This window comes from Rhipicephalus microplus, chromosome 6, assembly GCF_043290135.1.
Source record: "Rhipicephalus microplus isolate Deutch F79 chromosome 6, USDA_Rmic, whole genome shotgun sequence".
NCBI lineage: Eukaryota > Metazoa > Arthropoda > Arachnida > Ixodida > Ixodidae > Rhipicephalus > Rhipicephalus microplus.
The window spans coordinates 59175365-59200113 of NC_134705.1; the positions used below are offsets into that span (position 1 = coordinate 59175365).

Consider the following 24749-nt stretch of genomic DNA (forward strand, 5'->3'; position numbering starts at 1 on the left):
TCATCTTAGTAGCAGAAGGAAGTGGACCATTTGAAGCCGCGCAGAAGGGAATTCATCATGCGCTCAAAGGTGGCCGGCGCATTACAAAGCCCGAAAGGCATTACTTTAAATTGGTATAACCCATCGGGGGTTAAAAATGCTGCTTTTTCTCCATCCCGTGAGTCAACAGCGATCTGCCAATAACCAGATTGAAGGTCAATGGACGAGAAAAATTTGCACCATGAAGGCAGTCAAGGCCGTCATCTATTCTTGGTAAGGGGTAAACGTCCTTCTTAGTGACCTTGTTGAGATGTCAATAGTCGACGCCAAACCACCATGTGTCGTCCTTATTCTTGACAAGCACGACCGGTGATACCCACGGACTAGATGAGTGTTCGACAACGCCTTTGGCGAGCATTTTCTCGACCTATTTCTGGATGACAGGGCGTTCGGCAGCGGATACACGATAAGGGTGGCGATGTATTGGTTGGCATCGCCGGTGTTGATGTGACGGTTCACAACTGATGTCTGGCCTAAAAAGTGGCTGTCAAGATCGAATATGTGCGCATAGGATGTCAACAGACGGTGGAGGTCTTGTGCCTCGTAGGGCGAAAGATCTGGCGCTATCATTTTGGCAATGTCAATGCTTGAAAGGTTGGGGGCAGTGAGCAAGTTGACGTGCGGAGTAGGTTGCTCAGCTGACAGTTCAGAAATATCACACTCTTGCGACGATGACATGACGCCTAGTTCAATACCAGCAAGCAGCCCGTGCGTGGAGAACCCAAAGTTCAAAAGAGACAAATGGGTCTGGTTATGGCGTACTCTCACCACGGTGTGCGGGACAGCACTGGAGTGCTTTATCACAACGTCGGTAATAGGTGAAACGACATATGCACCATCGCGCACAGGCGGATCACACACGAGCTGCACGTAAGTCGCGGCTTGCGGCGGAAGATGCAGGAACTCGGTGGCGCAACGGTGACTTTGAGCATCACGGGCAACAGCGGCGTCAAAAAGCAGTTCCAACTGAAGAAGGCCCGTGGAGCAGTCGATAAGGGCAGAGTGCACAGGGAGAAAGTCGAGACCGAGAATTACGTAATGTGGGAACTGCTCAAGCACGGTGAACAATACGACGGTCTGGCGGCCAGCAATACATGTGCAGATGCCGAGAACGGTAGATGTCGATGAGGCTACTATGATAGCGTTCGAGTGGCCCTGATGGCACCTGCTCGGCTGACGTCAAGATACAAAACGAACCGCATCTGATGCTGAATAAACCTGACTCGCTGACACAAAACAACAGGCGGCGGCTTCGTAGCTCTGAAGCCACGGAGCGTAAATGAAAGATCCAGATCCCAAAGACAAGGCGTTCACACTCCACGAAACCTTAACGAATGGGCAAGTCAAATTAAAGATGACTTGAAGAAGCGTCGAAGAAAATGATTACTGATATTAATACCGAGGCTATGGGCACCAAACTAGCCCACATGATTGAGAAAAAGCAGAATCTCACATGGGATTGGAACAAACGCCGAATAAACAAGAATTCAAGAAAACAGATTGCCAGCCTTAACGGAGATATTGAGTAATATTGCTCACACCTAAATCAACAACAATGGGATGAATTTTGTGAAAGAAATACAAACAACTTCGAAATGGGAAAGCATGGGAATTGGTGAAACATCTTCTTGACGAAGACAATGCTAGGACTAATCAAATACACAACTTTGTAAGGGCCATACATATTGCTCTGCAAAGCAAGGACGTGGGGACGGTCATGTGAGAACTGACCCAGAACTATATTCTATTGAACAATGGAGAAATAATCAACTGTACAGTTACATATAAAAGTATGCCACAGCCAGATTTAAACAAGTTTTTCACGACTGCAGAGGTAAGAAGGGTATTACATGATTTTAACAAAAGATCCACCCTGTGGGTCCAGATGATGTAACAAACAAAGCACTTAGAAACCTAAATGAACCCTCTATCTTGCAGCTAACAGTTAATCAACGAGGCATGGGCAACTGGCACAGTGCCAGAGGAGTGGAAAGCATCACAGGTTATCTTAATCCCAAAGCCAGGAAAACCACCGACCTTAGAGTACCTGAGGCCGATTTCCCTTACATCGTGGGTAGGTAAGGTAGCTGAACACGCTATTTTAACAGGCTGAAAAACCATTAAAAGAATAAAGTAATATACACACCCAATATGATTGGCATTAGACCAGCCCTGTACACCTAGGATGCTATGATACAGCTCAAGCATCACATATTGGACGGATACTCCAGAACGATCAAAGCCATTCTAGAACTTGACTTGGAAGAAGCTTTCGATAACGTCAAACATGACTACATTTTATTCACAATCGTGCATCTGGGACTTGGGGAGATGATATACGTATTCGTAAACTATTTTCTTCGGAACCGTTCTGCGAACCTTAGAGTGGTAGACAATGAAACGGAATGGCTACAACTCGGAGACAAAGACACTGCACAAGGTTAACTTTTTTCTCCAATACTCTCTAACGTAAGCATGATAGGTCTCTCCACAGATTTAAATAAGATAGGGAATATTGAACACACTGTTTATGCTGACGGTCTCACCATCTGGTGCTCTCACGGAAGCGAAGGTCAAATACAAGACGCGTTAGACCAAGCAGTCAGGACGGCGGAGGAATACCTAAAGCCCACTGGGCTGAGATGCTCCTCGCACAATTCCGACCTACTATTACGCCGGAAAGAAAAAGGGGGAAGACCAAAAGGTTGGCAACCACTGTCCGAATGCAAGATCAAAATATGCACCACCAATGGCGACGAAATCTCCAGAGTGAATGAGATTAGAGTCCTGGGATATTTTATCGACGCTAGAGGAGGGTACAACACACTGCTTAAAAGATCGTGCTGAAAGCAGAGAATGTCTACAGAATAAGCGAAAGACTTGAAGGAAAACATAGAGGAATGAAGGAAGACGATCACCTCCGGCTTGCGAACGGCTTCGTCCTCAGTCATGTCATATATCCAGCGGCTTTGTATAGCTGGTCGCAAAACCAAGCACAAAATTAGGACGCTGCTAACAGGAAAGTAGTCAAGAAAGCACTTGGTCTAGCTATGCGCACTAGTACAAGCAGCCTGTCAGAACAAGGCATCCACAATACCTTAACTGAAATATAGGAAGCACAAAGAACGTCACAGTTAATGCGACTTTCCTCAAATAAAACACGCAAAGACATTCTTAATAAAAGTAAGATTAATTCCACAATAGCGAATGAAAGCTATGCTCAATTACAGGAACAGATTACAAATAATATAGTGGTTGTATACCTAGAAACATGCACTCTACATATAATCATGGACAGAGGGTGTCTCGCTCTAAATCTTTGATTCCGAGACTATACAGAGCATTGAAGGGTGCCTGCTATGTGGATGCTGCAGAGTACAGGGGCCAACCCAGATACTCTGCAGTTATAGTAAATCACAAAGGGGACTGCACAAACGCTGCATCAGTTGAGACTAATAAACCCGAGATCGCAGAGCAAGTAGCGATAGCGATGGCATACACGAACAATAATTGCGCGGAAATTTGTAGTGACTCCAGGTAGGCATCACTGCTTTTAGCAAGGGGGAGGGTTGCTCCGCAGGCGGCCAGAGTGGTCAGTTAAATAAAAAGCATGGGTATTAAGTACATCTGCTGGTTTCCCTGGACACATCGGTAAAATCGAAGGTCTAATAGTCAATCCAAACGAGTCGGCCAACAGCGTTGCCCGCGATCTCACCAACCAGCACGCTTTTACAGATGATGCCGACTCCACTATATTGATTCCACTATACATAGATAAACTCACCACGTTTAATGAAATCACTAAACACTTCTATCTGGGCAGAACAATGTGTCCACACCCCCACGCAAACAGAGCACAAGCCATAGCACTTGGACAACTACAAACAAAATCGTACTATTCACCGGTTCAAATCGGTGATTGGTATGAAGCGGAGGAAATCGAAATTACATGCAAAGCCTGCAACGGAAATGCATGCACATTAGGCCACATTTTCTGGGACTACGGTTCACTGGGGCCAGGTATTAAGCGTGAACGCTTCGAAAGGCTCATCAGATCCCCAGCTTATGACAATACAATCCTGGCTGTCCAGTACGCCCACGACAGGGCCAGGAGGCTCGACCACCCTGTTACGTCGTGGGAATAGCCAGATTGACAGATTCGCGTCATGTACCGGTAGAAAGTAAAGTTTTAAAGAAGTACTACTTGTCGCAGTTTTTACCCCAGTCGCTTTCGACGTGTTCATAATTAGCGCAGAAACATTTTAAGTGTTCCGAGTAAAATGGCAAACGTAACATTATTGCCACTGCGACTTGAAGCTTGGTGGTCAACAACACAATTGCGGGAACTTGTGGATGGCGACCACGCCTCTCTGATCACCCGTGACCGTTTCGGTTGTTCGCAAGATCCATTCTCGCATTTTGGCACACATTTCAGGCACCTTATTGCTTCAAGCACTCATTGATTGATTTGTGGGGGTTAACGTCACAAAACTACTATTTGATTATGAGAGACGTCGTAGTGGAGGGCTCCGGAAAGTTTGACCACCTGGGGTCCTTTAACCTGCACCCGAATCTGAGTACACTTCAAGCACTCAGACGTCATAATAAACGGTTTTCAGTCAAATATATCCGAATTAACGAGTGTTTGCCGTTAAGCAATACGTCACATGGCCACGACCAGAGAACGTATCTGAATTATTCGATTTCTTGAATTTACGGAGATAGAATAATGGTGATTTTGCTTTCTGTGGCACCATCTAATTATTTTTTCTTTCTTGTTGCTTGTGAGTTTTGAAACTTAACAGCATGTTGCTTTTCAGGTTTCGTATACGTGGTGAATACGTGCTGGTCTAGATTCGCCTATGATGGATGATTTCTCGTAGTGTTTGACTACAATAGGAGTTAGGTCTTTGTTGAAGAATCAACCAGAGACGCCTCAAGCGTAAAATCACCGTCAGGCAAAAGTTATTCAAGGGTTTAGATAGTCATTCTTAGGCGACTTCGGCTGCGTGGGTGCTAGGGAGAAACAGTAGTGCTCGCTTGCGTTACATGTATGCAAAAGTCTTATAGCACGAAAAAAGAGAGTGAAAGGAACCCTGCATATTGAGGAGAGGACAATTAGCGCTTTTGCGAAGCAGTAACATTTACACAAAAAAAAACAAAAATGAGAGATCAGAAGTCATAGTCATTCACTTGCCAGTTGCCTGAAAAACTAGAAAATACCGCTGAGGAAAAGCCGAGAAGCGTGAATTCCCCCCCCCCCCCATAACTGTAGTTGTGGTAGTTTTCTCATAAACTTCACGCGCTATGCATTTATTCTGTCTTAAATGGGCTAATGACGATTATGTGAAAAATGCGTGATTTGAAAAGCCTCGTAATGCGACAGTCTCGAGGAACTCGTGTCACGAAAATTTCGACGTCGGCGCAGTTGGTTGTGAGCAAGAGATAATTCTGTCCGGGATAGAAAAATCACGAAAGATGCAAAAGATATTTATGAAAAACTTCGGTTCGCTTGATGACCAACATCGTTGCCTTTGCGTGGCAAGCAGGTGTTTTGCCACATAGCCACGCTTTGCCTTAACACTGCTTCGGAAAGAAACACTGCATGAATGTCACGTAGGGGTGTTTCCTTTGCCCGTGTAATACTCTGTGGCTGAAGGGTATACGATCGCCACAGGTGTCAGAACATGTGAATTGTGAAACGATGTAGGTGTTTAAGGGCGCATCAATTACAAAGCCTTCAGATATATGAACACAATCATCTGCAAAAGTACCAGCACAGTGAGCAGCTGCGTAGGTTCGCATGTTGCCTCATGGATGCTCTATAGTCAGCCCTTTGTTCATTCGATACACGTACAATTACAGCGTAGAGGACCCTGTGTAATTCAACTTGCAGAAGACATCTTTGGATGGTTCACAACGACCACTTTTACACGCACACAAGTCAGTTTCTTTGAGACACAGTTTAAGCATACCACAGGAAAACCGAAGGTTGCTTGTCAACTGAGAAGACAATGGGGCCCGATTACGCCGTCACGTTCTTCTCTTGAAGGCGAAGCTCTAGTGTCCTCCAACTATTTACAGCGAGAGCTGTAATCACATAGCAACAAGAGTCACGTGCACCATAGTTGTCCGCAGGCGCCGGTGTCCGTAATCAGTATCGCACAAAATACAAAAAATGGCCCCGTATCTGCATGTTTCACTGCGAATGTCCTGGAAAGACGATAGTGTTGCATTTTGAGAGAATGAACAAAACGTTTATTTGATGATCTGCGCGAGAAAATTGGTGAATCGTATTCAGGGGGCGCTGCATTAGTGTGTCTCGGTCCGTGCAGTAAAGGCGAACGAGTGCATCGAGGCACGTTAGACATGGGCACTATCTGGCAGTTTTCTTCAAAAACGAAAGAAGGCGTGCGTGCCCGTCACAAAGGCGATAAGGTGTAGAATGCAAAGCGACGAGAACACTTGTCTTTTTGTGCATACCGTTGCATTAACAGCGCAGTGTGATAAACGCTGCAGTTCTTAGAATTACTTATGTATGTCTTTTCTAGTATAAAGACACAAATGCAGAATATTGCTGTGTGGTTAAGGTGCCTCAGATATGCGCTATATTTGCTTCATAATTTACAATCGCACATGTGTGAACGCTGAAACCTGAGCAATATTGGTGGGCACTGTAAATGGCGTTGGCCGTTTGGGGTATTGTTTGCGGTCGTTTGGGATGTCGTCACGGTGGACAAACAGAAAGACCAAAATGATGTAATCGCTTTCAAGCGCGCGTTCAATATTGATTGTTTCTTTTCGTACGCCAGCACGCGTTCGACTGGCGTCGGAGTCATTATTTTTAATCGAGGTCTTTTACGTGACCATAATGGTTCCTTCGATGCATTCAGACGTGTGCTGGCGTTCGACTGCACCTTTTTTTTGTTAAGAATAAGATTTGTTGCCGTGTATGCCTCAGCGGTACGTGTGAACTCAAACGCGTTCTTCCAATCTCTTGATGCGTTCCTTTTAATTTCCCAACATGTGGTACTTTTAGGGGATTTTAATTGTGTCTTAGACTCACACGCAGACGTTCGAGGTCCGGTTCGCGGCCAGTCAAACTGGAATGTCACAGAACTCGAAAGTCTAGTGCAGCTATTGGCATTGAGTGACATTCAGCAAAGTGTGCTTGGCAGTAATTATGCCTATGCTTGGCGTCGAGCAGCGTCGAGCAGCCGAATTGATCGCGTGTATGCATCCCCCAGTCTCCTTACCTAAGTTCACTACACCGGGGTAATGTCATTGCCACCGACTCCAGTGTACATTAGCGACAATCGGCCGGTTATGTTCTCTCTCCGCCTGCCAGCGGGGACGCCAACGATTCACAGACCATGGCGTCTCGATTGCCGCGTCCTCCAGGACTCTCAGGCTACGGAGAAATTATCCCGAGCATTACGCGAATCGCTCATTGGGGCGGATGTAGCTGATTGGGATCGCCTCAAAGAACAGTGGCGCCATCATTGCAGTGCGTCGGGCAGAGGACTTTGCACCCGTATGTCGAAAGATGCGTCATTGTTAATCCAGAAGATACGCATTGCCAATCGAGATCCCAGTCCTTCCACTGTAATGCGGGCATGGCAAGAGGAGCTCGTTGAACGGTACCAACATATTATGTGCGCTTCTTTACTCTCGGCTGCAGCTTGGCGCTGTAGACGTTCACCGTGTGCGCACCCTGAGGTTCTAAGGTATGCACGCAGAGCTCTGCTTCGTCCACCAGGCCCGCCTGCCCACTCGCTGAACTCTCCCGCCCCAGCTGCTGCGGGTACGCAAGACTTTCAGGAATTCACTCAACACTTTCAGTCAATAGCTCAATCTGGTGCTAATATCTGTTACCCAGAAACCGTTTCTTCGCATCCTCTGCTAAACGATTTACCTCATGATTCCAACATGTCAAATGACGTCCTGCTATCACCGCCATCCGATGACGAAATCAAGGGCGCATTAGACGCAATGAAAAAGGGATCGGCCCCAGGGCCTGACGGACTCCCTGCAGAGTTTTATGTACAGTTCTGGCCTATCATTGGTCCAACTATGTCACGCGTTATTCGCAAGTGTTTCCAAGATATTACACTTACAACCTCTTTCCACAAAGGCCGTATAACACTAGTTCCCCGGAAAGACCCAATGTCCACGTGACCAGAAGATTGGCGCCCTATTACCCTGCTCAATGTAGATTACAAGCTCTTGGCCAACATTGTGGTGTGCCGAATCAGTCCATCTCTTGCAACATTAATCGCTCCTCACCAGGACTGTTCTGTTCCAGGCCGAGAAACACACACCCATACGTGGTTAACGCGTGATATCATTCAATACACCACTAGCCGATGTGCGCAAGGACTGTTGGTTTCATTAGATCAAGAGAAAGCTTCTGATTTCATAAAACATGGCTACATACTAAATATTTTACACGCATACGGATTCCCGGATAAGTTCATTGACCTAATCCATGCGATGGACACTAATTCAAAAAGTACCCTTTACTTAGATTCCCGTGAGAGTCACGCATTTAGAGTCACGCGTGAGGTCCGTCAAGGGTGTCCCCTCTCCCCAGTGTTATTTATCCTTGAATAAGAACCCTTCTTAAGGGCCATTGAACATCACCCGCAGATTCGTGGCTTACCTCTACCCGGTAACACTCAAGTAAAGGTCACTGCATATGCAGATGATATTACTCTATATGTACACAATGAACAGTCGCTGCAGCATGCTCTTGATACATTCCATGATTTCGGTATTATCTCTTGTGCAAGGTTACACTTTTCTAAAAGCCAGTATTTTTGCATTGGCAACCCCAGCGGTCATATCAACATCACGTCGCCTTTACAGTGGTCTCCTGAGATTTCAATACTCGGAGTTACTTTCACTGCATTTGGTATACAGAATAGCATCTGGTCATTCGTTTTGCAAACTCTTCTAAGTGATGTCAAAGAAGCCAGGTACTTCGAATTCCCCCTCTTGGAACGCCGATACTTCACTAAAACGGTGTACCTAGGAAAATTTTGGTACCTTTGCCATTCTGTTAAAGCACCGCTCCACGTCTGCAGGAAAGTGCAAAGCTGCATCAGTTCACTTTTTTTGGTCTCGTGGCACAGAATTGTTATCGCGTCCAGCGTTAGGTCAACCGTGAGATCAAGGCGGTTTTGCATTCCCCGACGTTTCCGTCACGGCTTCTACATTGTGCCTCCGCACTCTATTGTGAATACTAAGCAATGATGGCATGCCCGCTCAGACACTGGCTCGCTACCATCTGGGGCCATTACTACGTGTCTTCTTGCCGGATAGCCAAATAAACCAAGGTCCCCAATCAACTGAATTACCATCTTTGTATCGAGCCCTTCTGGCATTTCACCGACGTTTGGAAGCTACGTGCCCAGAGATAGAGGTGGCCGATTCTAAAGTGGTGGACACAATGGCCGCCCTTCTACGGTCTTTGGTGCCCCAGCATCGTCAATCTGTAATGAATCGCGCTTGGAAACCAATAACTGCCGCAGTGTTGCCAGGGCATCTCAGAGACTTTGTGTGGAGGTTGGGCTGTGGCTTGGTCCCCACGCGAGATCGGTTGCTGCGATGGAAGGTGATTCGCACATCCACTTGCCCCAACTGCATCATGGTAGAGACCAATCGACATGCGACGATTGAATGCGTGGTTTCCGCCTTTTTTGGCGTGCGGTTAATGCTGAATTTCGGGGACAGGGTGTGCGAACTGTCGTGTCCAATGGCCGATTTCCGCGTAGCCGCTTCTCCGCTCTGTTAATAGTTGCGGGGCTGCACAGACTTTGGAGAAACCGATGTGTGGCCGTAGCTGCCCATTGCCGCCGGCGTGCTTTGTGGCCGATACTGGTGAGAATGAGACGCGAGATCCTCGCGTTCCTCTCCGAGGAGCTTTTTTTCCTCGGGGAGCAAGAGTTTTTGCGGCATTGGTCGTGCCCTTTCGGCAAGGTGGAACACGAGAGGATACAACTCATCTTTCGATCGACTTGGTGCTAATCAGCACCCGTTGAGTTCTTCTATATGATTTAGTTTGTTACATATCGTGTTTCATTGCATCTATTGTAGTGTTTTACCATTGTATCATGATATCGCATTGATTTCTTGTGTACATATATGCCAACATTGTCTTGTATAATAGAGCGAACGTCTTCACTGTAACGTAGCGATGTTAGTCGTGAAATATAGATGTGCCGAAGTGTATGTGCCCTGTTACTGGAATGGTATGAAGCCTTTGTGTTCTGTACATGCTGTAAATAAATTTTTTCTAAACAAAATTTTTGCGTCGAGGTACCCCAAGATATACTATCGTCTCTGGTACAGTGTGCTCTCGTATCGTCTTTACTAGGGCAAATAAGAACACGGACACAGGAGTATTCGAACCAGGGTCCCCCGCGTACCAGCTTAGTATTCTTCCGCAGCGTGACGCTGGTGCTCGAAACTCGGTTGCAAACTTGCCTTAGGCAGGCTTGATGTCGGGAAAGACATCGCGTCAGTATGCGTGATAAAGCGCTTCAGAACTGCAAAGGAACAACAAGGCGTCATACAATGTGAATTACGTAGCGACTGGGTCACCCAATGCTCCGAGCAATTACAAGAGCTTGTTCTTTATCACCTGTTAACTGATGCGCATATCCACTTCGAGCATAATTTTTCATCGTCATCAGCCACTGCACAAGAGAGTTGCACAAAATACCTTGCGATTGTGTAGCGGGTACCACGCTTCCCCGAAGAATGAAGAAGGATAACACAGTGAATGCTCCATACCACACAAAAATTATGATTATTTATAGCGTAGTGGGCACTCTGCAAGTTTTCTTGTACCTTTTACCGAAAGCGTGTTCAGAAAATTATCTGAAATGTTGGTCTTTCAGCTTTCGTTGTTACTCTCCGGTGCGTGCCGCGCAGGCCTGTTTTTTTTTTTTTTGCTCTCCAAAAGCAAACTATGTATGCATCGGAAGCAATTGCTGTCGTTATCTAAGTCTGAACGCAAGGAAGAAAAGATCACGAGATGAAGCAGGAATATAGCAACCTGCCTACCTCCTATGACTGCATCACTTAAACAATGTGAGACTGAAATTTCACGGCCTTATTCCGGTAGTGTTATGAGATTTGTAGCCCTCCCTAGGACTTACGGGGCAATATAGCTATTTTTCATCATTTATTACAGCGATTGGTCACAGAAAGAAAAGAAAGAAGCAGTCGCGGATACAGTCACAGAGGATGAAGTCGAAACGTCAAACTTGGTACGTAAAGGTGATGACGGACCACAGGTTTTGTTCCTGCTGCTTATGGATCGGCGATAATGGGCGATGCTGAACGGATCTAAATTTTTTGCCTTACTCGAGCAAATATAGCCTGTGTATGCATGATTACATTGTGTAGGCTCAATTTAAACAATATGCTCCCCCACTTGCTGCTTCTCCCGTTTTAATTATTTCAAGGTTCCAGTGTATTTTACCTTCAGTATGCACAGCTTATTGCAGGGAGGATGGGCTATGCAAGAATACATCACTATATTAGTGGGAAGAAATGTCAAAATGTACAACAGGAGTTACAGAACATACCGGTACTACATAACCTACGCATAGGTAGATTACCGTACCAAGTAAATGCTTAACGCAGTTTGAAGTAGTGTATTACAAGCCTTCTACTACGAGCCTTATGGCCACAACTATTGGGCCACAAAAACATTGCAGAAAGCGCTTTATGATTGAGTGGCACGGCGTTCAAATATAGATAGTGAAAACCACCTACTGCATTCCAGGACAGTATGGACTTATTTTGGTCAATGGTGCGAATATGTGGACCCTGGATTACAGTATCCTGCTTGTGCTTCATGGCACGCGCATGCGCCGTCGGCACTTACTTGGTCTGGATGAAGGAGTGGACTGACGCAAGTAGCTCGCAGTGGAATACATCGCTCTGGGTTGGAGGACTTGCCGCTATTTGCATTTCTGACGGTTAGTATTCAGACGCGCTGCACATTACCTAACTATACATGCCTCAAATTTGTAGTTTGACACAATCTTGAGCATAGGAGCTCTGCATTAAATTATTTGTTTATCTTCACAGGGAAGCATGGATGTTATGAGTTCAACATTAGTCGGGGGTACCAGATCAACCTCGAGCACTTGGGGATTCTTTATTATCATGTAAATATATCTAAAGCTAGTGTTCTTCTACGTAGCACACTCTGATACATGCCTAGGCCCCTCTAATATAAGGATATTTATTGTGATAGTAATTGTATTGACCATTTCAGCGGTTCTTCGAGGTCACCGTCTTGTATGTATGTATGTATGTATGTATGTATGTATGTATGTATGTATGTATGTATGTATGTATGTATGTATGTATGTATGTATGTATGTATGTATGTATGTATGTATGTATGTATGTATGTATGTATGTATGTATGTATGCATGCATGCATGCATGCATGCATGCATGCATGTATGTATGTATGTATGTATGTATGTATGTATGTATGTATGTATGTATGTATGTATGTATGTATGTATGTATGTATGTATGTATGTATGTATGTATGTATGTATGTATGTATGTATGTATGTATGTATGTATGTATGTATGTATGTGTATAGAAAACTTGTGCATCCAGGACACAAAGCCAGTTGATTATCAAAAACGGTCATCCAAATAATTCAGATTTAATAATGAACTCTTTACTGACAAAGATAAGCAGACACTCTTGTATTGAAAAGCTGGATGCAGTCGTTTTCTGCACAGTCAAACTTGAAAGAATCCTTCTAGCATAGAGGTTTTGAGACATCCCACAGCAAAGTTTTCTTGCGGTTAACATGATTACGCACGCAAGACAATCAGCGATGGCTCAAATGACCTCCCCTTAGCGCCGTGGCAGCTACGTGCGTTTTTTATTTGGGCGACGTGCCCAAGGGCCAGGCATAGGTGCTAACCATTATCATTTTACTACCAGCTGGCGATAGCAAGCAATGACTGTTCATCGCATCAGCGAGAAAGAATGCTCGAATCGATTACATTTCTATAATTTATCTATTACTTTCCTGACACTGTTACTGACTGCTTGGATTGATTGCATTTCAAAGGTAGTAATTGTAACTGTAATCATTGTCTTATTTTTCGTAACATGTAAATGTCTATAAACGAAGTTGTTGAGCTAGTTTGTTGCTGATTTTTAGAAACAACATTAAAGCACAAAACCACGGCACAATCACACAGGCGCGCACCTAAGCACCAAATACGAACAGCGCCATTCGGAAGCGCTGTTCGTGTTTGGTGTCTGGGTGTGTGCTTGTGTGAATGTGTTGTGTGTCTGCGTTCTGATTATATTTTTAAAAGCGTACAAGTCTGTACAAAAGGCACCAAGTCTGGCGCGCGAATGTGCCCCGGCAGATTGTACAACACACCCCACTGTTTTCTATACTTCCTTTGGAGTAAGTATACAATGCAAACTCTCCAAAAACTCTACAATGCAAAATAAGTGTCCACATCTGAGTCATACAACAAGTATCGATATGATTGTTGAAGCGTGGCGTCTCATACGCTTCAGAACTGACGCATATATAGGATGTGAGAAAGGTCATTTTTCAAATCACAACGTTATCAGGCATTTTGTTCAAGATTTAAACAAACTTGTTCAATTTTCAAGCCCTTGCGGTAGACTGAAATTTCGTGTCAGCAAACCACTATGTGAGGTCTGCTCGGGACTCCTGCACTAGATTAACCAACTCGCTCAAATCAACAAGTCGGCATCAAATAACGTTTGTACTTGAATGCGAAAACCAGTACTCTGACCCTCTCTCAACATTCCTTCCCAGTGATCTTCGGTTGCCTAGGCGCCTTCACCCTCGCGATGAGCGCGCACAACCTGTCCTACCGACTGCACAATGCGATGGTCGCTCGGGTACTCGGCAGCCCTGTGGGATTCTTCGACGCCACTCCGAGAGGCCGGGTTCTCAACCGCCTTTCCGTTGAACTGGATGCCATTGACTCGCGCCTTTTTACGGGTTCCAAGCAGCTGCTGCAGTCGCTCACGGCGGGCGTCGCCAGGATTATTGTCACAGGACTAGAGCTGCCGACGGCAGCCATCCTGGCAGCGCTGGCCGTCACCTTCTATATTTTTACCATGGTACTGCCTCGTGCCATTTTTGTTGTTATTGCTATATTTTGTAAAAAATATGCAGAAGTACTTAGCACAAAGTATACTTACCAATAGTTGCTGAGAGTCTACCAGAGCCATATGCATCCTGCACTAACAGGAATTCAATGGTCGACATCGCGGTGTCTTGGTTCACGAGAGTTGATCAACAACAAAGTGCCTTAGGTACTAGCATTTGAGCACCGCATAGTTGCTCAGAGAACTGGAAGAATACCTCCTTCGTGTCTATTGTCTGCTAAGAATGCTCCCCCCACCCCAAAAAAAAAACAGCAGCTACAGTGGTCTCAAAATGTTGTAATATCTCCATAGGGTTGTTTTTAGTACCACGCTTTCACGTTATGAAATAATCTAGTGATTTACACTTTGACTTGTGGTAGAAAGCGTGAAAAAAGCATGTGCTTTTTGTTTCTAAATTTTTATGGTGATGCCGCGCACAGATATTTCACAGAAATTGGCTAGGCCTACTGCTCACTACTAGCCCACAAAAAAAAAGTTGCAAAACAGAGAATGTCACAAAAAGACGCATGCTGACGAAATGGCTGCTGAAGACTTGTGGACAAAATGCCAAGCAAATGCGGCAACTCAGAATACGCTGTGCACCTCTTTTTCCCATAAGAGCGGTTTGAAGTGAGCAAATCACAAGCTCTTTCGGAATCAGAATTTGGAAAAAAAAACAAATGACGGAGTAAGGGTGCTTGATTTTCCGAACATATCATTACGGGGCCAATGTTTTACCTCAAACAACCTTGAGGATCGAAACATCTGGAGCCCATGTGACTGTGTGCCGTGATTAGAGTGTTACTGGATATTAGACGAATTTAGATTAAATAATATGCCTTTTCAAGAGTACTGATTATCACTCAAAAAGTTTATGCTCTACTAATGTTGATGTTTGTTTATACGAAAAAGGAATGTCTTCACAAGCACTAAACGGTGGCTGGAGACCCTCTGGTGAGATGTAACAGGAGGTTGTAAGGCTGAGTAGCGGCAGCACTCCATCCATAGGACAGTTTGCAATATGCCATGACATGTGTATGGTTCTCGACGTGCGTGCAGCTGCTATGCAGATATAATCCTTTCCGTATGCCTTAACTGGTAGACTTTATGCCACATGGCTTCTCACTGAGAAGGGTGGAGTATTTTGCTGCAAAATAGGGTTATCGGGAGTATTGAGAAACCGGTGCTTCACAATTTAAGAAACATGTGTGATAACGCATCATCAGCAGCCAAGTATCAGTTGAGGCTGAAGTTCTTAATTGATCCGTATACAGATTTGTATGTGTTGTCGTGATGCGCAAATTTGTGAAATTACAGCTTTCATTTCAATTCACTCCCATCCGCTGACGATGCATATGTAAGTGTGGGGTGGGTGGTGTGCATGCAAAGCGTGCGTGCATGCGCGCGTGTGTGTGTGTTTGTAGACACAGTTATTGAAGCGTTTGTTCCTTCTGCATTACTCGTGGATACATATTCTTTTTTTGCAGCGAATTACGGCGAAAGCTTCCAATGCGGCGCGGAGGTTCGAGAGTGCCCACCTATCTCGCCTCCTCCAACACGTGGCCGAGACACGTGATACGCTGAGTGTGGTGCGCTCGTATGGCGCCGAGCACCGCTTCACCGCGCACTGCCACCGCCTCGTAGACACGGCGACTACGGGGTTGCTGACGTACGTCGACTGCCTCCGGCTCTCCCGATTCCTGGGAGGACTGTGCGGCTTCGTAGTCATTCTGGTATCCGTGATTTGCGCGATTTCTCCATCTGGTCGGACGGCCAACGTTGTTGACGAAGGAAGCTCGGTTGGGCTTGCTCTAAGTTCATCCATGGGGGTAAGCCACAGTTCCTTTATTCAAGCGTAAAATTGCATTATTCTTAATTAGAGATATAATCAGTCATCCGCTACACCCATTCTTGCACGCCGCAGCAAGTTAGCAGGTTACTTTTGTACCACACGAAGAAAACAGACGCACTGCAGAGACACACGTTGATTCTCGGGTGCCCGCGCCTAATTAACGCTTTAGCAGGGGCAAGAGATCAAGTGGAGAATAGATTATTCACGAGCTACACCTACATACAACAACTCAACATAACATCACAGCTTACGACTTAAACTGCGCTTAGGAATATAAATTCTGCTCGCACGGTAACCAATAAGTAGATTCCCTTCCCTTTGTTGCAAATAGATTCATCACACAACGAACGCTTCGGGCTAAACATAACAATTGCTGCTAAGGTGCGTCAAAAAAGCAGGATATGATTATGAATTAATCATCATCATCATCATGATCATCATCGTGGTCGTCGTCGTCGTCATCATCATGATCATCATCAGCATCACCACCACCACCACCACCATCATCATCATCATCATAATCATCATCATCATCATCATCATCATCATCAGCAGCAGCAGCAGCAGCAGCAGCATGAATATGTCTACTGCAGGACAAAGGCCTCTACCATGTTCTGCCAGTTAACTCAGTCCTGTGCTTGCTGCTGCCAATTTATACCCGCAAACTTTTTAATCTCATCAGCCTACCTAACCTTCTGTCTCCCCCTAACCTGCTTGCCTTCTGTGGGAATTCAGTCGGTAACCCTTAATGACCAGCAGTTATCCTGTCTACGCGCTACATGCCCAGCCCATGTCCAATTCCTCTTTTTGATTTCAACTATGATATCCTTAACCTCCGTTTGTCCGCTAATCCACTCTGCTCTCTTCTGGTCTTTTAAGGTTACACCTACCATTTTTCTTTCCATTGCTCGTTGCGTCGTCTTCAATTTAAGCTGAACCCTCCTTGTAAGTCTCCAGGTTTCTGCTCCGTAGCTAAGTACCGGCAAGATACAGCTGTTATATACCTTCCTCTTGAGGGATAGTGGCAATCTACCTGTCATAATTTGAGTGTGCTTGCCAAATGTGCTCCACCCCATTCTTGTTCTTCTAGTTACTTCGATCTCGTGGTTCGGCCCCACGGTTATTACCTGCCCTAAGTAGACATAGTATTTTACAACTTAAAGTGCACTATTACCTATCTCGAAGCGCTGCTCTTTTCCGAGGTTGTTGTACATTACTTTCGTTTTCTGCAGATTAATTTCAAGACCCACCTTTCTGCCCTCCTTGTCTAGCTCCGTAATCCTGAGTTGCAATTTGTTCCCTGAGTTACTCAGCAATGCAGTGTCATTGGTGAAGCGCAGGTTACTAAGGTACTCTCAGGTAATAGAGATATGCTCAGAATATAGCCAACCACTATACATAGGCTTCATTGATTACGAGAAGGCGTTTAATTCAATACAAACATCAGCAGTCATGCAGACACTGTGGAATCAGGGCGTCGATGATTATGAATTACGCCGTAATAAAGGGACCTAGAAATTTCGAGCACATGGGGCTCTTTAACGTGTACCTTAATCGAAGCACATGGGCCTCATGCATTTAGAGTTCATTGTAATGCAACCGCCGCGACGGATTCGCATTCCGGTGACCAGCGGCTCCGCATTCAGTCAAAGCAACCGTTACACCACCCGGAGGTTGGAAAGCAGAAGAGTGTCGGCAAGGCCAATGTGTGGGAGCAACCTCCTATGGAACTAAGGCCGATGTATAAAAGCTCACGGGCACTGCTCGTGCTTTAGTGTGCTTTGAGGAGACCCTGAGCAATTTCGCCATCTTCGTGATTGAACATTTGTCGGTATACTCTCTAACTGCGGTCTAGGTGGCACAACTCGGCGTACTCATTAGAAACTTGTCCACAGAAATCCCGACTAAAAAAAGCTGACGTTAATCTCTTCAGGCACCTGTGTAAACGAGAATGCTTCTAGCGATGTACTAGTCGCCAGGTCGTGCAAACTGCTCGTTTGTTTTGCCGCGTGCCCGTGGTAAATGTTTTCGCATATTGTTTTCTTTTTATTCTGCGATCAAAAAAAAAATATACGCTCGTACAACCGCCACTGCTGTGAAAATCCAGGCCAAAGTTTTAAGCCATGCGCGGAGTTGACCAGAAATGCGCGAAGAGAGCTTCTTCTGAAGACTTCCGATTTTAAACGGGACTGATAAGCTGTTTTCAAGCTACAGGAGACAATAATGAGATGTGTACAGCGCTGTCCCTATCTTCAGTTATTTTGTTTTTCGATTATATATAGCGTCACACTGTTAGCGAAATTGCTTCTGTAACTTTGTCAATTTTCAACACCTATAAACTTAGGCGTAGGTAAAGTGTGCTATGGGGTGCCTTTCAGTGTGAGCGGGTGTTAGCAGAATGCACAAAAGATGCGCATCAGGGCGTGGTCACTTTGGGCAGTTTCTGGCTGTAGAACAAGGCACATATAATTTTCACTTGACTGATTGCTATCGCTTCTAGGTACACAATTATGTACATAGCAAGACCAGCCCGCCTCCGAATATAGTAAGTTGGAGCCCAACTGTAGCACGTGAGCGCGAGGTGCGCTTACCAGTCGCTTACCGCGAGGTGCGCTTACCAGATATGCCGCAGCAGTGCACTGCCGAAGCTGCATGTTCTGATCGGTCTGAAAAATTTACATGGTTTCAAGCCCATGAGCACGTGCACCAGCGTGAGCGCGTGCAGAAAATTCGCTGTCGACTTGAAGAGATTGTGACATTTTTAATGCCTTAAATTTTGATAAGCAACTAGGAAACCTTTTGAACACGTTGCCACTCTCCGGGTGTGTTGGTAAACGTATCTCGAAAACAAATTCTGCGCTAACATCGACGTAACGGAGACGACAACATAATGTGATAACTTGAACAATTTACAGCACCAAACTATTCGTCTGTGGACAGTGACAACGCCAGTCTACTCACTAGCCAAACAAAAAAGCCCTCTTCCAACCAAAATGTCAATTGAAGGTGCACTCACACAAGCGTCTCTAATTCGAGAGATAGCTTGGATTCTATTGTCTGTCTCAAGTTTTTATTGTTATGATTCGCCTGCACCGCGTAAGAACCATACATTAGAGCAATGCCACATTCGAAACAATGACTGGTTTCCTAGTGAGTGGACAGGTGGCGCTATATACTGTGCATGAAAAAAATGGTTCTGTGTTTTCTTGAAGTAAAATTGTTGAACTTAGCGCATTTTTTTTTGTCGTCTCTCTTACTTACCTTCTTGACAGCACTCAATATGTTTCAACGCGAGTCAGTAGCGCAGTTTATACCTTTGCTGGACCGGTAAGTGCGCTGTAGAAATACGTCAACACGTAAAGCTTCAGCCTGGATGTCGTTATCAAAGTTATGCAGAACATATCAAAGCATCACCTGTGCGTGTTTAGGGCAATACACGCACATACATAGCTGAGTTGGAGCGAGAGAGGTTGGCAGCTGAAAGGGCGAAAGAAGAAAGAGAGGCAAAGGAGCGACAGCTGAAAGAAGAAAGAGAGGCAAAGGAGCGACAGCTGAAAGAAGAAAGAGAGCAGCAGTTGAAGTTGGAGCTGGAGAGAGAAAAGCTGGCCGCTGAGAGGGCGAGAGAAGAAAGAGAGGCAAAGGAGCGACAGCTGAAAGAAGAAAGAGAGCAGCAATTGAAGTTGGAGTTGGAGAGAGAAAAATTGGCAGCCGAAAGGGCGAGAGAAGAAAGAGAAGCGGAGATGGCTGAAAGGGAACGGCAGCGGCAGCACGAAATTGAACTCGAGCGGCTGCGTTTGCAACAGCGAAGTGAAGTTCCCGTCCAACCTAGAGTTGAAAGCAGCGAACGGGAGGATCATGGCTTCCGCTTGAACCCAAGCAAGTTGCTCGTGGCGTTTGATGAAAGGAAGGACGACCTTGACGCGTACCTTCACCGATTTGAGACGATTGCGAAGAGCCAGAATTGGCCGGAACATCAATGGGCAACTGCTTTGAGTACTTGCTTGAGTGGTGAAGCGCTCAGTGTGTACGGTAGGCTGACGCCGACCGATGCAGCCAACTATGCAAAGGTGAAAGCTGCTTTGCTGAAGCGATTTAGATTTACTGTAGAAGGATTCCGGGACAGATTTCGGACAGGAAAGCCAGCTGATGGTGAGACGGCTACGCAGTATGCCGCCCGACTTTGTCATTATTTCGACAGATGGATTGAACTTTCGTGGACAGCGCAGGAGTACGATGAGCTTAGAGAGCTCCTTATTAGGGAGCAATTTCTTACTGGTTGCCACCCAAGCCTGTCACTGTACTTGAAAGAGAGGAAGGCTGAGTCACTTGAAGGAATGCTTCAATTGGCTGATCAATTCTTGGAAGCGCAAGGTGGCACTAATTTGGCCAAAATCAAGAAGGATTGTCCCGATTATTCGAAGAAATTCGCTCCCGAAGAAAAGAAGCGTGCACCAGAGAGCATTCCGCGATGTTTTCTGTGCAACCGAGTGGGTCATCGCGCGAAAAACTGTCGAACGATCTTTACGAGCCCTACGGCAGTAAAATGTTTCAAGTGTGGTCAGACTGGGCACAAAGCAGACGCTTGTCGGAACGGAGTGAGTCAAACTCACCAGGTATCTTGTGTGCAAGCGGCACCGAAATCTGATAATAATGCCGTCACCGATGGATTCGTAGAGTTGAAGAATGGGGAGAAAATTCCTATTGTGGGTGCTGTAATGTCAAAACAGCCAACCGGTGTTATGAAGGGAATGCCAACGCTGCCTGGAAAGGTTGCAGGCAAGAAGATTACGGTTCTAAGAGACACCGGTAGCTCCACGGTTATCGTGCGGAGAAATTTGGTACGGGAAAGTGAGTTGACAGGCAGAACGAAACCGGTTTGCCTAATTGACCGTACGATTCGGATGCTTCCCGAAGCAGAGATTGAGGTGGAAACTCCGTACTTCAGCGGGAAGGTTACTGCTTTATGCATGACGACCCCACTTTACTACCTTGTCATCGGAAACATCGCCGGGGCGCGAGGACCGAATGATCCGGAATGTTTGGGAGAAGACCCTAAGATAGAGCCCTCACCAACCCAGCGACCGCGAGATACAGTGGAGGAGCATCCCGTGACGGATCTCACTAGAGCCCAAGGTGAAGCCGCGGCGCAAGAGACAGCGAATGAGAAGACGATCGTGTTGAATGAGTTCACGCGCTGGGCAGCTGGACGTACGTCGGCACGACCCCAACCGACCGACAGTGTAAAGGAGACGGAGTCAGCCAGCCAGGCCAAATGTAGAGACATGAACAAGCTGGTAAATAAACCGACCGGACCCGTCGAACCTCATGACCCGTTAGCAGGGTCGGAAGTGACAACGATGGCTGAGACGCTGCCTCAGATACCGTCGTTGGAAAAGGCTCGCCGAAAAAGAACAAGGAAAAACAAGAAGAGATCGAGCGAGCACCGCAAGAAAGGACGCAAGCGCAGCTCGAAATACACAGGATAGGTGCTGAGGTCAAATCAGAATGTGTTTGGCAGTGCAGAGTGCCATATGTTGTGTTAATGTTGTGTTATCCTGTGTCACAAGTGTCAAAGTGCCTGTGCTGTGATGTGATGTATAGTGTTGTCTGATGGTTGTAATGAGAGAACTTTGTACGTTTGTATTGTTTGGAATGTGTGATGAAGTGTTGTAGTCATGTACCTGTGGCTATATTTCATGTGTTGTGGAATTGAACTACAATGTATGATTGTATTGAGCGATCTATTGCGAATGTGAAGTGTCATGAGCGACAGTTTGTGTTACAGTCTTTCAGAGTGTGGGGTGACTGTTCGCGCTCGTTTGTGTGGTTTTGAATATTATGAGATAATATTCTTAAAGTGGGGGGCAGTGTCACAGAACGAGCGCTAAAAATGGGCGCGCCGCCAAATTCTTGCCGTAACGCGCGGAAAAGACGCCGGGAGGTCAAAAGAAAAAAAAAAGAAAACAAACATCCAAGGCTCCCCGGGCGCGCGCTCTCCCCTTGGAAGCGTGGCTTCGCCGACGAACCTCCTCACCCCACATCGGCCGCCGAGATAGGCCGCGAAAGTTCTAGAACGAAATAGGCGTGGTCATACCGACCTGAGTCATCTGCCGCGGAGGGCGTTCCAACCGTCTCGCCCTCTTCCCAGCCTTCGCTGCGTATCGCGCCGACGAAATGACGAGAACCGTCTGGAATGTCGCGCGCAAGGTATTTAAACAAGCAGCCGAGATGAGAGATCAGGAGAAGACGGAAGTTGCGCCAGAGTGTGAAGGGATCCCGCCGTGTAGTCGGCGAAGGTTTGTCCGTAGGGACGAAGCAGGAGATGAAGAGGATTTCCACCTGAGGGGTGAAGGCTCGAGCTACAGGCAAGAGCGTGTGTTTTCCGCTATCGAGCGAAGACGCGTGGCGACAGCTGCGTGTGTGAAGCCGACGTGTTCGGGCGAAGAAGTTTGAAGCTTGGAGAGTGGCCTATTGAAGACGGGAGGTTTCCTGGAAGAGAAACTTCGAGGGCGCGGAACGACAACAACGCTGGACTTTGAGTGAGTGATTCTCGGAAGAGTATCATTCAGACTTTTGTTCCATGGACTTTGGACTGAATAGGTTTTATATCTCTTTAGTCTTTAAGTGTCTTGGTTGTTCAATGCATGCGACTGCATTGTAGAGCGTATCGTTCGTTGTCTATGTCCGTTGTTTTGAGTGTGGCTGATTGTACTGTGTAGTACGTTGTTTGATTGGTGACGTATTGTATGTAACTATTGTGGAGTGTGCATACGTGTGTATTGTTTTGATTTGCCGTTAATGAGAATATAATTTTGTTTGTTTATCAACTCTCGGCTCTGACTTGTTCTTTGGACCACAGCCGGCGTCCGCTGGCGCGCCAAAAAGGACCACTTCTAAATTGTCCACGCTTTCGTGGTGCGGTTCGGGGGGCCGATACTTCGACCCTTTGAATTAGCCCGGCGATTGCCTCCCTGATAAACGGGACATGTGTGACAATTAATCTGGAAGCTGTATATGTGCGCTATATACATTTGTGGTTTTTGATGGTAACAAATTATGATTCAGCGCAATGTGAAAAACAGGGTTATGAAAATGGGATAGTTTTTTTAGGCATGGCCAACGCCTCACACGTAAAATATTAGAAGATGATAATCTACTACGTTTGGGTGGCCTTTTCGTTTGGGCATACCATAAATTGTCCTCACCATACAGGACTGTAATTATATTGCTATGATACGATAGACTGTGCGGCGTCGTGCGCTTGATGATAGTACGTTCAATTCGCGTATATATACTTCTGATAGTTTAACTTATAAAGCTTGATTGATGTCAGTGCCTGTGGTGCACCCTCTACCCTGTCCTGACTGAGAATTCACTGCTAACTTACGTCACTAATTATTTTGAGGAATAGCCCAATGAGTCGACATAGCAAATTTGCAATTATGACGAAAAATGCTTCCGTAGTATATTGCTGACCACACCTTACTCAATAAAATGTGTTTTTTGTGAATTCAGGAAAACGTACCGGGGAGCCTCTTAAACAAGCATGGTTGCTTTGATTCAGCTATATACGCTAATACCCTGATTCTGCGAGGCGAAGTAGCGTCCTGGTGAAGGCAGTTGTGTGGCTTACTGTGTTGCGAACTCTCGTGAATGTAATCGCTACTTGTAGACGCAAGATTGCAGTCGCGAAAAGACGGTGTTGCACCACAGAGAAATACAAAGCTAAAAAATGGTCGCGTCTTTCGTGGCTGAGCAGGCGAGAATCGGAACACCCGCCAGATGGCATGGCTATGCGTGCTGGATGGATGGATGGATTGATATGGCTGGACCCTTTGAATCGGGCGGTCGCCAACGCCACCAATCCATAATACTTAGTGAACCAAAAAATAGATTTATTTTTTTCGTTAAATAGTGAGGTTGAGGACTCGTACTTTGCAGTGAAGGGTTTAATTTTCACTCGTGTCTTGACTTTAGCCACCAATTAGATAACCTCTTTCTAGTTAATTCTACCCGCGTAAAGCATATTTTGCCCTTCCTGTTCCTAAACCCCAGTGCTTTGAAGAACTCTGCGCCATCATCCTGAACTATAGGGTGAAGCCCTTTACAGAACATTATAAAGTGTTTGGCAGTTTCTTCTTCCTCTCCACACGCACTGCATACTGTGTCTACCACTTCGTCTTTGGCTCGATATATCTTAGCTCGCTATACTCCCGTTCTGGCCTCAAGCAGTACAGAACTACCCCGAGTATTATCATAGATCCTTTCCTTTACAACTTCATGTTAAAAACTTCGATAGATCTCTAGTGCGGACTTTTTAATCATGCCGATTCTCCTCATATCGGTCTCAGCTTCCTTCACCGTGTTCTTAACCGATAATTCTTTTTGGTTCGGCCCCCTGCTGTTTTCCAAGTATTTACCAGTCAATTTTCTGGTTCGGTTCCTCCATTTTGTATCGACATTCTTCATGTACAAGTAGCCAAAAACTTTCCTAGCCCAACGCTCCTCCACCATTTCTCTCAATCTCTTCTCAAACTTCATCTTCCTGCTAGCTTCCCTGCCCTCAAATGATGTCCATCCCATATCACCTTGTACTCCCTGACTTGGTGTATTCCCGTGAGATCCTAAGGCAAGCCTACCTATTCCACGTTGCTTAATTTCTAATCT

General features: G+C 45.8%; 1 protein-coding gene across 1 annotated transcript in view; it reads left to right on the top strand.

The window, feature by feature from the left end:
* The first annotated feature begins 13912 nt into the window (after positions 1-13912).
* Positions 13913-24749, top strand: part of LOC119168680 (ATP-binding cassette sub-family C member 2) — a 38795-nt gene continuing 27958 nt past the window's right edge. The window contains exons 1-2 of the mRNA XM_075867660.1: positions 13913-14203; positions 15718-15963. Of these exons, the coding sequence (XP_075723775.1) occupies positions 13928-14203; positions 15718-15963 (522 nt within the window). The 5' untranslated portion in view covers positions 13913-13927. The remainder of the gene's footprint in view (positions 14204-15717; positions 15964-24749) is intronic.